General features: G+C 37.9%; 2 protein-coding genes across 2 annotated transcripts; both read left to right on the top strand.

Annotated features, from left to right (window-relative positions):
• The first annotated feature begins 2,407 nt into the window (after positions 1-2,407).
• On the top strand, positions 2,408-11,277 carry LOC140555636 (uncharacterized). The gene is made up of 3 exons (XM_072678918.1): positions 2,408-2,489; positions 2,896-2,982; positions 7,927-11,277. Exons 2-3 carry the CDS (start codon positions 2,954-2,956, stop codon positions 9,521-9,523), a joined length of 1,626 nt encoding a protein of 541 aa, XP_072535019.1. The 5' UTR covers positions 2,408-2,489; positions 2,896-2,953; the 3' UTR covers positions 9,524-11,277.
• A 319-nt stretch (positions 11,278-11,596) lies between these two features.
• LOC140555635 (uncharacterized) lies at positions 11,597-14,305 on the top strand. The gene has a single exon (XM_072678917.1). It carries the CDS (start codon positions 11,783-11,785, stop codon positions 13,364-13,366), a length of 1,584 nt encoding a protein of 527 aa, XP_072535018.1. The 5' UTR covers positions 11,597-11,782; the 3' UTR covers positions 13,367-14,305.
• The last annotated feature ends 1,381 nt before the right edge of the window (positions 14,306-15,686 follow it).

Raw genomic sequence — 15,686 nt, 5'->3', positions numbered from 1 at the left:
TTCTCCGTTCTCATCCTTTCGGACTGATGTTTTAGTCACTTTTGCATTTTGTCAGTGCTCTCACCCCTAGAGGTAGCATGAGGCTGTGTCTATAACTCACAGAAGTTACTCAGGTAGTGCAGCTCATCCAGGATGGCACATGAATGCGAGCTGCAGCAAGAGGGTTTGGTGTTTGTCTGCACAGTGTCCAGAGCATGGAGCAGATACCAGGAGACAGGCCAGTACACCAGGAGTCCATGAGGGGGGTATGAGGGCCAGACGTCCACAAGTGGGGCTTGTGCTTACAGCCCAACACCGTACAGGGTAATTGGCATCTGCCAAAGAACACCAAGATTGGCAGATTCGCCACTGGTGCCCTGTGCTCTTCACGGATGAGGTGGGGAGGTCATACAGGCACGTGGAGGCCACACACACACTACTGAGCCTAACTTGTGTTGAGGAATTTCCACTGAAGTTGGATCCACCTGTAATTTGGATTTTCCACTTTTATTTTGAGTATGATCTCCATGGGATAATACTTTTGATTTATATTGATCATTTTTGTTATTTTGTTCTCAACCAATTCCACTATGTAATGAATAAAGATTTTCAACTGGAATATTTCATTAATTGAGATCTAGGATGTGTTATTTTAGCGTGTTACCTTTTTGAGCAGTGTATTTTTAATGAAGTGACATTACTTTGTAGAAATATGTTTCCACTTTCACATTTCACTTTTGACATGAAAGACAAAGTAAATTTACCATGATTCCATTCATAAAAGCAATAAAAGGGAAAAAAAAACATTAAAGGGGTTGAATACTTTTTATAGACACCATAGTACTGTGATGTGATGTGAGTGTTTGAGTTTGTGTGACAAAGCTTTTAGTGTTTTAAAATGAACCATCAGAAGACTTGTGCAGTTATTGGTGCTTGCATGGTTCAGTTTTGTAAGGATTTACAGAACTTTTTTAGAACTTGTGCTCTAAATTTCATTATATTTAAAGAGAAGATTGGTGCTTTTAGCCTACTGTCTATGTATACTGTGTAGTAGGCTAATTACGTATCCTATTATTAAATGGATTTATTTATTGTGTCTTAAGTTTGTCATTTTAATTACTTTATTAAAGATTCATTTAAAGACACAGCCATCAGTGAATATTTAAAGTCTGTTTATGAAATATTTACACAGACATATTTACATAGATATATTCACATAGATATAATTACATAAACATTTTCACATAGATATATTTACATAGATATATTTACATAGACATATTTACATAGATATATTCACATAGACATATTTACATAGATATAGTTACATAAACATATTCACATAGATATATTTACATAAACATTTTCACATAGATATATTTACATAGATATAGTTACATAAACATATTCACATAGATATATTTACATAGATCTATTCACATAGACATTTTTACATAGATATATTCACATAGATATATTTACATAGATATATTTACATAAACATATTCACATAGATATATTTACATAGATATATTTACATAGACATATTTACATAGACATATTCACATAGATACATTTACATAGATATATTTACATAAACATATTCACATAGACATATTCACATAGATATATTCACATAGATATATTTACATACATATATTTACATACATATATTTACATAGCCATATTTACAGTGGTCACTGGTCTGTTTTGTACTGTTAGAGTAAAAAGCTCACCTTAAAATAAAACATATTCTTTAAACATTTAAGCAACTATCTACAACTATCGACCACCAATATACTTTTTGATTTTATGCATTTAAACAAATCTGATCCAGTAAATCCTGTGATGTAATAAATTGGTGTAACACACTATCTAAAATGACCAGTATGCCAACTATGTGTTGTCTCTAACAGTCTTTTTGATTGACTTGTATCTCACATTCAAGATCCAAGTTACATTATGCATCGTAGAAAACATTAACCTCGTAAACCACACAAAGTAAAAACACTTGGCCAAATCTAAAGTTTAGAATTCCTCTTTTGGTCAAAGTTTCAAAAGCTTTTAAAGTAGCCACCAGAAAGTGTGAACACAGATAGCCATGCCTTAGTGTGCAGTGATTGACTTAAAATCACAGGAAATATGTGCAAACAATCAAATTTGTAGTTTAAGATATCAAATAAAACCCTGCACTGTTTTATCTTTGAGTAATTTGAGCTCTAAGGCAGGTGTGTTTACTTATATTTTTTGAGATGTCATGTTTGTATCTCTTGCTACAAGCCACTACAACTTAACATCCAGCATTCTACAGTGTAAAAAGAGGCAGGGCATCTTTCTGCTGGTGTAAAACAGAATGAGAACAACTGACGTCCCAAGCAACTAGAGTGGTTTCTTGAAGATCACGTGATCTTCACAGTGGCAGTGTTTATGTAAGTGCAAGCATCAAACTTCCTGATGTAGTTCTCTGTTGTGGCCTGGCAGCACAAAAAGCACAAACACCACATCCAAAGGTAAGTAATGCATTTAGATGATCTTTTAAGACCAAATAAGGCTGTTTCACACTTTGTTTCACTTTGCTTTTTTTGGTTTATCATGCTGTTGATGTAGAATTTGATGTATCATGCTGTTGTGTACATCACAATTGTAGTGCGATCCAAATCAATTTCTTGTGAATCTTTGTACTAGTTGTGTTTTAACTTTAGAGTTTTTAATATTGAGCTATCCTGTCAGAAGCTACACAGCCCATCCTAAGGTTTTAACATATAGCTCTTAATAAATTTCAGTTCCAGTGGTACTTATACTTTTGCATAGGTGATTAATAACCCCTTTGAAACAACAATACTTTTGCTTGAAAATGAGTTTGGGATAATCCACCCATCTCTGCTTTGGATTTGATCAGGTTTAATATTTCCTCAGAGTTCTTCCTGTGAAACCCAGCAGTTTCAGTTGCTTGTCCAAACCAGACCAGGCAGCCATGGCAGAGTGCCAAGTGTCCTCTCATGGGTAAGGTTTTATTTGCAAGAATCATCCACACCACAGCGACCTTATCCTAAATGAACTAACATCAACTGGAACACTTAAAAGTAAACGTTTTCTAAGTACAGTGCCACAAAAGACCTACGTTTGGTTCCCTAAACTCAATGGATGATTGTTTAAAACTTGACTATTAAAATGAAAGGGTCTTTTTGGAACTGCACAACATCAAACATAAAATATAAAAGTGGGATATTGCAATGATAATGCCGTGATAACATTGAGGCCAACATTCACCGCGGTAGCAATGCTAAGGCTGCAGTAGCAAGATAACGCTGTGGTAGTGATACTGGAGGAGGCTGGTGGCTAGCGCACTAACACAGCGTTATCTTGCTACTGCAGCCTTAGCATTGCTACCGCGGTGATGCTGGGCAAGGCAAGTTTAGGTCTCCTCTTTTGGTCAAAGTTTCAAAAGCTAGTTGTAGCCACCAGCAAATGTCAACACAGAGAGCCATATCTTAGTAGGCAGTGATCTGGCTTAACATCAAAGGAAATAGACAGGTTATATTTCTGCTGGTATAAAAACTGGGAATGAGAACAATTTACTTCTTAAACAACTCTGTTAGGGTGGTTTCTTGTAGATCACATGATCTTTACAGTGGGATTGCTTAAGTCAACAAGCTATTGCTACAGAGTTTGATACACACATTAATGGCACAGCATTAATACCCTTTCCATTTCCCTTTGCAATAATATTTCAAGCAAAATGAAAACAACCTAAGATTACATCTCCTCTTAAAGCTCTTGGCAGTACAAGAAAATGTATTTTCTAGGGAAACAACAGGCAGTCCTTGCTCATGCATGTTTCTTTTTTTGTCATTTTCTTTTTATTGAAAAAAATATATTTTAAAGAACAGGAAATGTAATTCACTTAGAACAAAGTACAGTGTCACAGTTATTGTCTCAAGCATTGTAAGGCAAGAGTACAATTCATGTTACAAACAAAAAGCACTATTAAGATAATTAATTAAGATTTTTTTTTAAGGGTTTGAGTGGGAAGGTCACTTGAGTTGAATTCTTGTCACTGGGGTCTTATAAAGTCTGGCCATCTAAACCAAATTTGATTAAAAATGTCCTCTTGAATTGTTAAGGAATAAGTTAGTTTCTCCATAACAACAAATTTATAAACAAACTCGTGTCTTTGAGTTCAGTAGACAACCATTTTCTGGTGATGACTTTTTTACTTCCTTTTTTTTTTTTTACTTACATTACTAACACAATAGACTAGTAGTAATTTCTTATCATCATTACACATATCAACAGAGAGGTTCCCCAAGAATATAAAAAATGAAATGGTATTTTTTTCTGGAATATAATACTAAAAGCTTGATGGATATCCTTCCAATATCCAGATAGTATGTAGTATGAAGTAAGTATCCTCTAGTGTGGCTGTCAGCTCTATTAACAACTGAGTGGGTTGCCATAAATACACTTAAACATTATCTACAAATAATGCAATTGAATGCAACAATAACAATGCATGTTTCAACAAGGTCCATCAGGCAATTAGTCACTCACTTACTCAGACAGTCACTAAGCGAAATTCCCACCTTGAGGCAAACCTTTTAAATGAAATACTGAATGAAATGAACTATTTACAACAAAAATTCCAAGCTTTTTGTGCAAAACCACTAAGCTTCGCCTCAACATCAAATCAAATCAATTGTTTTTCTATGGGCTTCTTCGAAATCAACTGATATTAATAATTAATATATTCAAATGACCTTTTTTTCCTGTAACTCTTATCAGAGTAACTGTTGGCTGGCTGTATGGGAAATGTAAACAAGTGCTGAAAGACAAAGGCTAAGAGCCCCCTGTTGTCAAAATGTACAGTTACATGTGTAACCCTAGTTCTCTGAAACAGAACCCTAGTTCTCTGAAAACAATATAGCTCACGACACAAAGACATGTGATGCATGGACTGGACACAGGCAATGCTACCTCCACTCATCAAATGAGGTAAATCCCTCATCTTCAAAGCAGTGCAGGTATAGTCCAAACACATGGGATGCAACAATAATGCATGCAGCTCCCTAACTCACTTAGTGGACACTAATGCAAGTACCAGCACAGTCTTAACAGAAATTATTTTAATACCCACACTCTCCAACAGCTCAAATGGTGGTTGTGAGAGTGCATCCAGGATCCAGGAAAGGCTTAAATGACCCGCATAACTGGCACATGCCTCTTATTAAACAACATATCAAAGGACGGTGGTCCTGTCAAAACCCATGTGGCATGCCAAAAAAGCAGCCAAATATACTCTACTGCCATCCAGCAGTCATAGCACATCTGAACCTGAGCACTGGAGAAAAATTAGTCCTCTATGCTCAGACCACAACTTAAACACATGCCACTTTTTGTTATACAGTGTGCACGTGGATGGATGAGCGTGCACGTGGACAGGGCCAGACGGTATGGGTGTAAATCTGCCTGTAGGCTTGAGACAGCAAGTCTCATATTGGGAACAGACAAGGCATCTCTAACAGTTATTTCCACTAACCAAAGTCTCCCTGGTCAGTGCGGCAAAATCTAAATCTGTCTTCTGATAGCATGACTTGGGATGAGAGAGTTCATCCTGAGCCCCAGAAAAGTCACCTCTTGGGGTACTGAACAGCTCTTGGAGTGAAAACCCACAGAGCAAAGCTGAGCCCAAAAACGACAGTGACAAACTTAAAAGCCATTTCCCTGAAAGCAAACAGATACTTTCTATGAGATGGATGCATCTAAGAAGCGTCCTTTAAATCGTGGTGAAACAATTCTTAGGACAAGTAGAATGGTTCTTGGGAGTTAGTATTTTAAATGCATACTACCCCAAATGCTTGTTGAAAACAGAATGTCCAGAATGGGATGCAGTCCATTGTATTTTTTCAGAATGAGGAAGTAGTGAGAAACCACTTTAGCCTTCTTCCACTGGGACTCTCTAAACAGCTCCTTTGCTGAGGTGATAAGATATTTCTGCCTCATAATACGGTCTGAGTTACCCCCTTCTACTGAGGCTGTAATTTAGAGTTCATCCCAGCTTGGAGAAATCAGCCTGGAGGGTTTGGGGGCCTTCTTGGTGGCAGAAACGGTAGCCAAGAGGTACAGTGTATCACAAAAGTGAGTACACCCCTCACATTTCTGCAGATATTTAAGTATATCTATTCATGGGACAACACTGACAAAATGACACTTTGACACAATGAAAAGTATTCTGTGTGCAGCTTATATAACAGTGTAAATGTATTCTTCCCTCACAATAACTCAATATACAGCCATTAATGTCTAATGAAAGTGAGTACACCCCTAAGAGACTACACCCCTAAATGTCCAAATTGCGCACTGCTTGTCATTTTCTCTTTAAAATGTCATGTGACCCATTAGTGTTACTAGGTCTCAGGTGTGCATAGGGAGCAGGTGTGTTCAGTTTTGTAGTACAGCTCTCACACTCTCTCATACTGGTCACTGAAAGTTCCAACATGGCACCTTATGGCATAACTCTCTGAGGATCCTCAAAGACGAATTGTTGTGCTACATGAAGACGGCCAAGGATACAAGAAGATTGCCAACACCCTGAAACTTAGCTGCAGCACAGTGGCCAAGATCATGCAGCGTTTTAAAAGAGCAGGGTCCACTCAGAACAGACCTCGCGTTGGTCATCCAAAGCTGAGTGCACGTGCTCAGCATCACATCTAAATGCTGTCTTTAAAAGATAGGAGCAGAAGTGCTGTCAGCATTGCTGCAGAGATTGAAAAGGACATGGAATACTGGAACCATGCCCTGTTGTCTGATAAGACCAATAGTAATTTGTTTGGTCATGCCTACAGTCAAGCATGGTGGTGGGAATGCCATGGTCTGGGGCTGCATGAGTGCAGCAGGTGTTGGGGAGTTACATTTCATTGAGGGACACATGAACTCCAATATGTACTGTGAAATACTGAAGCAGAGCATGATCCCCTCCCTCCGGAAACTGGGTCGCAGGGCAGTGTTCCAACATGATAATGACCCCAAACACACCTCTAAGACGACCACTGCTTTATTGAAGAGGCTGAGGATAAAGGTGATGGACTGGCCAAGCATGTCTCCAGACCTAAATCCAATAGAACATCTTTGGGGCATCCTCAAGCGGAAGGTGGAGGAGCACAAAGTCTTGAATATCCACCTGCTCAGTGATGTCGTCATGGAGGAGTGGAAAAGCATTCCAGTGGCCACCTGTGAAGCTCTGGTAAACTCCATGCCCAGGAGGGTTAAGGCAGTTCAGGGAAATAATGGTGGCTACACAAAATATTGACACTTCAGAACTCTTCTTTCACTAAGGGGTGTACTCACTTTCGTTGCCAGTGGTTTAGACATTAATGGCTGTATATTGAGTTATTGTGAGGGAAGAATAAATTTACACTGTTATATAAGCTGCACACAGAGTACTTTTCATTGTGTCCAGGTGTCATTTTGTCAGTGTTGTCCCATGAAAAGATATACTTAAATATCTGCAGAAATGTGAGGGGTGTACTCACTTTTGTGATACACTGTATGTGTCATCAGACAAAGCAACAACACACAGGCATCTCTCCAGCATGGCCACCAACTCAGTGAGGCAGTAGGTGCAACTATCCAGGCTGGCTAGAGAGGCTTGAGTGTGCTTGACACTCATACATACAAAAAATAGCAAAGCTTGCTATAACATGCCAATGTGTCTTTAGTAGTGCTTAGAAATTGTCTGAATAGTGGAAAAAGTGGTAACTCATATAGTGACAAAAAAACTGAACTAATGTGCAGCTCCTTAACCCTTTGCATTGCAATAAATGTTTTGGGGGAATATTATGACATATATATATAATACTCATAATGACAAAAATAATAAAGATCAGTTGCAACCCATTTAACAAGCAAGTGATTTAATGATAGAAACATTAACCTCTTATTTTTTTGTAGGAGTGAAGATTTATATACTTCAATGGGAAAACAACTGCAGGAAATCACAAGAAAGTGCAGATCAATAAAAGGACCTCTCACAAGATATATTCTAAACACAAAGACTTTACTAGATGGAGACAAACTGAGGAGAGAGACATTTGGAGAAAGTGACAGAAGCAAACCCCATAAAACCATCTTACTGGTTGGAGCAACAGGAACAGGGAAGACTACTCTCATTAATGCCATCGTCAACTACATGCTGGGAGTTCAGTGGGAAAACAGGATCTGGTGTGAGATCATAGAGACAAAAGCAAGCCAAACTGAATCTCAAACAAAAGCATTCACTGTGTATGATATCTTCACTGACGAGAGCCCAGTCTCTTTCACTGTCATTGACACACCTGGATACGGAAGCACAGAAGGGATTGAGAGTGATTTAAAAATTGCTGAAACTTTGCACGAGTTATTCAGATCCAAGGATGGAGTTCAGGAAATTGACGCAGTGTGTCTTGTGGTGTCAGCAGATACCATTCGACTTACAGACACACAACTGTATGTATTTGATGCAGTCCTCTCTTTATTTGCTTTTGATATGGAGAGAAACATAGTTGTGCTCATTACACATGCCCACAACAAGCCTAGAAATGCCCTTAAGGCTATCAAGGATTCTAAAATCAAATGTGCTAAAGCTTCTAATGGCAAGCCTGTACATTTCTGCTTTAACAACTCTCACTGTGAAAACCTTCAGAGTGATGATGATGATGATGATGATAAAACAGATAACGAAAAAAAGGCTGACGAATACCAACATCTGTGGGAAACAAATAAGGAGACCATGAACAATTTTTTCACTTTTCTGAATGAAGTCAGCTCTATAAACGTAAAGCTGACTGAAAGTGTTCTGAGAAAACGCAAACAACTGAAAGCTTCCATCAGCAACCTCAAAGATCGGATCACACTGACAGAGCTCAGAAAAACTGAGCTTGAACAGACAAAAGCAGCTTTGGAGAACCATGAGAAAGAAAAGAAGGACTTTGAGTATGAAGTTGATGAGCCCTACAAAGAAAAGGTGCCTATAGAATCTAAGTGGTGGCACCTGAGTAGAGATGCAACTTGCTGCAGTGTGTGTAAAGAGAACTGTCATTATCCAGGATGCTGGTGGGTCAGAGATCTCTCCTGGTGCAGTGTAATGTCAGAGGAGAAATGCACAGTGTGCACAGGAAGATGTCACTACACTGATCATGTTAAAGAGGGGAAAATCTATGAGACGAAGACACGCAAGGTGAAGAGGACTCTTGAGGATCTGAAAAAGAAATATGAGAAAGAGTCTGGAGAGAAAATGAGTCTCATCAGCAGACTGGAGGATGAAATTAAAGTTCAGAATAATGAGAAAAACAGGCTGGTTGAAGAGTGCTATCAGTGTGTCATCGGTCTAGAAGAGATTGCCTTAAATCCCACTGCTGTTTCTACTCTTCAGCACCTGGACTTTCTCATTGAGAAAGTGAAGGAAACAGGAAACACAGAGAGAGTCAATAAGCTTCAGGAGCTGAAGAAAAGAGATGAGGATGAAAACCCAGGAGTGTTGAAGCGCATTCAGCAATTATGGTATTCATAATACAGAGAGAATGCTGCTTCTTTAAAAGTCAAAGAAGATTATCAGGCTTACGTATTCAAGGCAAGGTCCTTCATTAGCTTCTCTCTCAGGTCATTTGATGAGTGTTTGAAGATCTATGATAGTTTGTGTTTTAGATGTTGCATGAGCAGTCAAAGAACAGCAGACTACTTATATAAAAAGTCCTGATTACTAAAGGGGCTGTTCCAAAGTCTACACTTTTTGTTAATCATGACTGTCAACTTTTTCCTTTAGGGGTAACAAATATTATTATTTTTACAGTTTAATCATTTTATTTTTTATGATTTCATCTAAAATGATGCAGTGTTGAATATAATCAATGTACTTTTCGGGCTGTTGCTAGGTTGTAGCTGGGAACATGTCAAACTAATTTCTTTTATGCTTCTCAATTTTCGTACATACTTCAAATTTGTCATGTTCCATATCTTTTGTTAACATTCAATAAAATAAATATACAACAAATGCATATATTAACTAATATAGTAACAACTGTAAACACTTGAACTAACGTTATATACTCAACTGTAACAAGGAGAAATGATTATTGATATAGAATTAATACAGATACACGGAAGTAATTGCATCTTGATGGATTTATGTTTGCTGTGGATTTATACTAAGTAGTAAATCCCTCTCTAAGTAGTAAATTCAGCAGTTAAAGCAAATTTGAAGCACAGTGGCCAAGATCATGCAGCGTTTTAAAAGAGCAGGGTCCACTCAGAACAGACCTCGCGTTGGTCATCCAAAGCTGAGTGCACGTGCTCAGCGTCACATCTAAATGCTGTCTTTAAAAGATAGGAGCAGAAGTGCTGTCAGCATTGCTGCAGAGATTGAAGAGGTGGGGGGTGAGCCTGTCAGTGCTCAGACCATACGCCGCACACTACATCAAATTGGTCTGCATGGCTGTCACCCCAGAAGGAAGCTTCTTCTAAAGTCTGTACACAAGAAAGCCTGCGAACAGTTTGCTGAAGACATGTCAACAAAGGACATGGAATACTGAAACCATGTCCTGTTGTCTGATGAGACCAAGATTAATTTGTTTGGTTCAGATGGTCTCAAGCATGTGTGGCGGCAATTAGGTGAGGAGTACAAAATAAGTGTGTCATGCCTACAGTCAAGCATGGTGGTGGGAATGCCATGGTCTGGGGCTGCATGAGTGCAGCAGGTGTTGGGGAGTTACATTTCATTGAGGGACACATGAACTCCAATATGTACTGTGAAATACTGAAGCAGAGCATGATCCCCTCCCTCCGGAAACTGGGTCGCAGGGCAGTGTTCCAGCATGATAATGACCCCAAACACACCTCTAAGACGACCACTGCTTTATTGAAGAGGCTGAGGGTAAAGGTGATGGACTGGCCAAGCATGTCTCCAGACCTAAATCCAATAGAACATCTTTGGGGCATCCTCAAGCGGAAGGTGGAGGAGCACAAAGTCTTGAATATCCGCCAGCTCAGTGATGTCGTCATGGAGGAGTGGAAAAGCATTCTAGTGGCCACCTGTGAAGCTCTGGTAAACTCCATGCCCAGGAGGGTTAAGGCAGTTCAGGGAAATAATGGTGGCTACACAAAATATTGACACTTCAGAACTCTTCTTTCACTAAGGGGTGTACTCACTTTCGTTGCCAGTGGTTTAGACATTAATGGCTGTATATTGAGTTATTGTGAGGGAAGAATAAATTTACACTGTTATATAAGCTGCACACAGAGTACTTTTCATTGTGTCCAGGTGTCATTTTGTCAGTGTTGTCCCATGAAAAGATATACTTAAATATCTGCAGAAATGTGAGGGGTGTACTCACTTTTGTGATACACTGTATGTGTCATCAGACAAAGCAACAACACACAGGCATCTCTCCAGCATGGCCACCAACTCAGTGAGGCAGTAGGTGCAACTATCCAGGCTGGCTAGAGAGGCTTGAGTGTGCTTGACACTCATACATACAAAAAATAGCAAAGCTTGCTATAACATGCCAATGTGTCTTTAGTAGTGCTTAGAAATTGTCTGAATAGTGGAAAAAGTGGTAACTCATATAGTGACAAAAAAACTGAACTAATGTGCAGCTCCTTAACCCTTTGCATTGCAATAAATGTTTTGGGGGAATATTATGACATATATATATAATACTCATAATGACAAAAATAATAAAGATCAGTTGCAACCCATTTAACAAGCAAGTGATTTAATGATAGAAACATTAACCTCTTATTTTTTTGTAGGAGTGAAGATTTATATACTTCAATGGGAAAACAACTGCAGGAAATCACAAGAAAGTGCAGATCAATAAAAGGACCTCTCACAAGATATATTCTAAACACAAAGACTTTACTAGATGGAGACAAACTGAGGAGAGAGACATTTGGAGAAAGTGACAGAAGCAAACCCCATAAAACCATCTTGCTGGTTGGAGCAACAGGAACAGGGAAGACTACTCTCATTAATGCCATCGTCAACTACATGCTGGGAGTTCAGTGGGAAAACAGGATCTGGTGTGAGATCATAGAGACAAAAGCAAGCCAAACTGAATCTCAAACAAAAGCAGTCACTGTGTATGATATCTTCACTGACGAGAGCCCAGTCTCTTTCACTGTCATTGACACACCTAGATATGGAAGCACAGAAGGGATTGAGAGTGATTTAAAAATTGCTGAAACTTTGCACGAGTTATTCAGATCCAAGGATGGAGTTCAGGAAATTGATGCAGTGTGTCTTGTGGTGTCAGCAGATACCATTCGACTTACAGACACACAACTGTATGTATTTGATGCAGTCCTCTCTTTATTTGCTTTTGATATGGAGAGAAACATAGTTGTGCTCATTACACATGCCCACAACAAGCCTAGAAATGCCCTTAAGGCTATCAAGGATTCTAAAATCAAATGTGCTAAAGCTTCTAATGGCAAGCCTGTACATTTCTGCTTTAACAACTCTCACTGTGAAAACCTTCAGAGTGATGATGATGATGATGATGATAAAACAGATAACGAAAAAAAGGCTGACGAATACCAACATCTGTGGGAAACAAATAAGGAGACCATGAACAATTTTTTCACTTTTCTGAATGAAGTCAGCTCTATAAACGTAAAGCTGACTGAAAGTGTTCTGAGAAAACGCAAACAACTGAAAGCTTCCATCAGCAACCTCAAAGATCGGATCACACTGACAGAGCTCAGAAAAACTGAGCTTGAACAGACAAAAGCAGCTTTGGAGAAACATGAGAAAGAAAAGAAGGACAACAATGACTTTGAGTATGAAGTTGATGAGCCCTACAAAGAAAAGGTGCCTATAGAATCTAAGTGGTGGCACCTGAGTAGAGAAGCAACTTGCTGCAGTGTGTGTAAAGAGAACTGTCATTATCCAGGATGCTGGTGGGTCAGAGATCTCTCCTGGTGCAGTGTAATGTCAGAGGGGAAATGCACAGTGTGCACAGAAAGATGTCACTACACTGATCATGTTAAAGAGGGGAAAATCTATGAGACGAAGACACGCAAGGTGAAGAAGACTCTTGAAGATCTGAAAAGAAAATATGAGGAAGACTCTGGAGAGAAAATGAGTCTCATCAGCAGACTGGAGAATGAAATTAAAGTTCAGAATAATGAGAAAAACAGGCTGGTTGAAGAGTGCTATCAGTGTGTCATCGGTCTAGAAGAGATTGCCTTAAATCCCACTGCTGTTTCTACTCTTCAGCACCTGGACTTTCTCATTGAGAAAGTGAAGGAAACAGGAAACACAGAGAGAGTCAAGAAGCTTCAGGAGCTGAAGAAAAGAGACAAGGATGAAAACCCAGGAGTGTTGAAGCGCATTCAGCGATTATGGTATTCATAATACAGAGAGAATGCTGCTTCTTTAAAAGTCAAAGAAGATTATCAGGCTTACGTATTCAAGGCAAGGTCCTTCATTAGCTTCTCTCTCAGGTCATTTGATGAGTGTTTGAAGATCTATGATAGTTTGTGTTTTAGATGTTGCATGAGCAGTCAAAGAACAGCAGACTACTTATATAAAAAGTCCTGATTACTAAAGGGGCTGTTCCAAAGTCTACACTTTTTTTTAATCATGACTGTCAACTTTTTCCTTTAGGGGTAACAAATATTATTATTTTTACAGTTTAATCATTTTATTTTTTATGATTTCATCTAAAATGATGCAGTGTTGAATATAATCAATGTACTTTTCGGGCTGTTGCTAGGTTGTAGCTGTGAACATGTCAAAGTACTTTTCTTTTATGCTTCTCACTTTTCTTACATACTTCAAATGTGTCATGTTCCATATCTTTTGTTAACATTCAATGAAATAAATATACAACAAATGCATATATTAACTAATATAGTAACAACTGTAAACACTTGAACTAACGTTATATACTCAACTGTAACAAGGAGAAATGATTATTCATATAGAATTTATACAGATACACAGAAGTAATTGCATCTTGATGGATTTATGTTTGCTGTGGATTTATACTAAGTAGAAAATTCCTCTCTATGTAGTAAATTCAGCAGTTAAAGCAAATTTGAAGCAAATTTGACCAATGTAGTGAAGGATGGTTGGTCAGAAATCTTTATTTGTTTGCAAGACAGCTGTTCAGTTTCATTTAATGCTACCCATCAGTCTTTGCATGCCTACTGAAGACTGTCCTGAGTTGTAGTTGATGGTGACAGATGCATGACAGGATTGACTTTATGGAGTTTATGTTTTGAGTTACTTTTTTTTTTTAACATTCACATTTTAATTTCTCATGATGTTACTGTAATATTAGACTAATTTGTCTCAAAGCTAATATGAATTCCATTTATATCTATCTTTGCATGTCTACTGTTGTGGTTGATGGTGACATTGCAGAGTATTCCAAATGAAGGTATTTAATCAACTGCTATTTTGTTTTCTTGTCTATGATCATAAAAAGCTTCAATAAAGGTAATAAAAAGGAACAATGTCATTCATTTGTCAGGTCCGGTCACAAATCTCTCAAGTCTTCTAATGCATGGCTGTAACAGGGCTTGACATGATGGCCCGACCGTCAGCCATTTTCACTGCCATTGTTCAGCCTGTGAACATGCTAGCAGCAAGATTATTAGTACGAAAGCACAGAATTTCAAAAAGCCTTTTATTCATTCATGCTTCCGCTCATACTCATCAAACAACATGCTAAAAGAAGCTTCACCTTGATCAAGTAGTGTCACTTCCTCTAATAACCCTTAAATTCATACTCCCACTTTTTGGGTAGTGTTTTATGTAAATGTGGCAGGACCTGAAAGGAACTTGGGGGCAGTTAATAAATAAATAAATAATATATTTATTAACTGTCCCCAACTGTTAATTTATAATAATAAATTAACAGTTATAAAAACTGTTTATTTGTACAAATTGTGTATCATTTCATGTTTGAAATCAATTCTTTTAAATACAGAAAAAACATCTGAGAATCTACAGATTTTAGATATTACAATATATGTTGTATTAACTGTAATTAGTCTAGTAGAATGTCACTGAAATCCCTGACCTACTACATTATGTAAAGAATATGAGGCTTAAAACCTTCACCAGCTTCTCTCTTAAAGTACTTGGCAAGAAAATATAACAGATAGAAATAATGGTTTGAAAATCTAGTATCTACATGAGCAGTCAGTGGCATCCACTAAGAATGTAACAGCAGAAAACTGATCTAAGGCTCCACTGTTCTAGGGAGGCCAATTATTATTTTTTCAACACTTGTCTTTTATGTTTTTTCATTTTTATCTTTTCCTGAAAAATTATAAGTAGATGCAGGTTTAACGTACTCTGTGTACTGTTGAATCTGATGACAGTTTTGATATGTAAATACTGTAAATGATAAATGCTATATGTGTTACATTTTTTAATTAAATAAATGTAGGATTATTAGTAAAATTTGACATTATATGATGGTGATTTTGGGTTGGCTAATATACACTGGGTAACAATTGGAACTAGAGTATGAACTCACATGTTAACACTGGGAAAAGATCGTGAATGCAGGAAACTCACATTCCATGCTCCGTATTGTATTGTAAAGATACAGATCAAAGACTCAGCATGAGTCAACAATGCCTTTGCCTTTCTGTGGGTGTGCTTACAAAAACTCTCAATTGCACAGGAAAATAGTGCTTGGAATTTACATGATTAAAAA

This window comes from Salminus brasiliensis, chromosome 5, assembly GCF_030463535.1.
Source record: "Salminus brasiliensis chromosome 5, fSalBra1.hap2, whole genome shotgun sequence".
Lineage (NCBI taxonomy): Eukaryota > Metazoa > Chordata > Actinopteri > Characiformes > Bryconidae > Salminus > Salminus brasiliensis.
Note: the sequence above shows the minus strand (reverse complement) of the source record. Positions and strands in the feature narration are given on the sequence as shown.

Bases quoted from the DNA above. Each gene is read 5' to 3' on its own strand.
- LOC140555636 (XM_072678918.1), top strand. From the start codon at position 2,954: ATGGCAGAGTGCCAAGTGTCCTCTCATGG. The intron at 2,983-7,926 runs GTAAGGTTTTAT...ATTTTTTTGTAG, and splicing joins TGCCAAGTGTCCTCTCATGG to GAGTGAAGATTTATATACTT.
- LOC140555635 (XM_072678917.1), top strand. From the start codon at position 11,783: ATGGGAAAACAACTGCAGGAAATCACAAGAAAGTGCAGATCAATAAAA.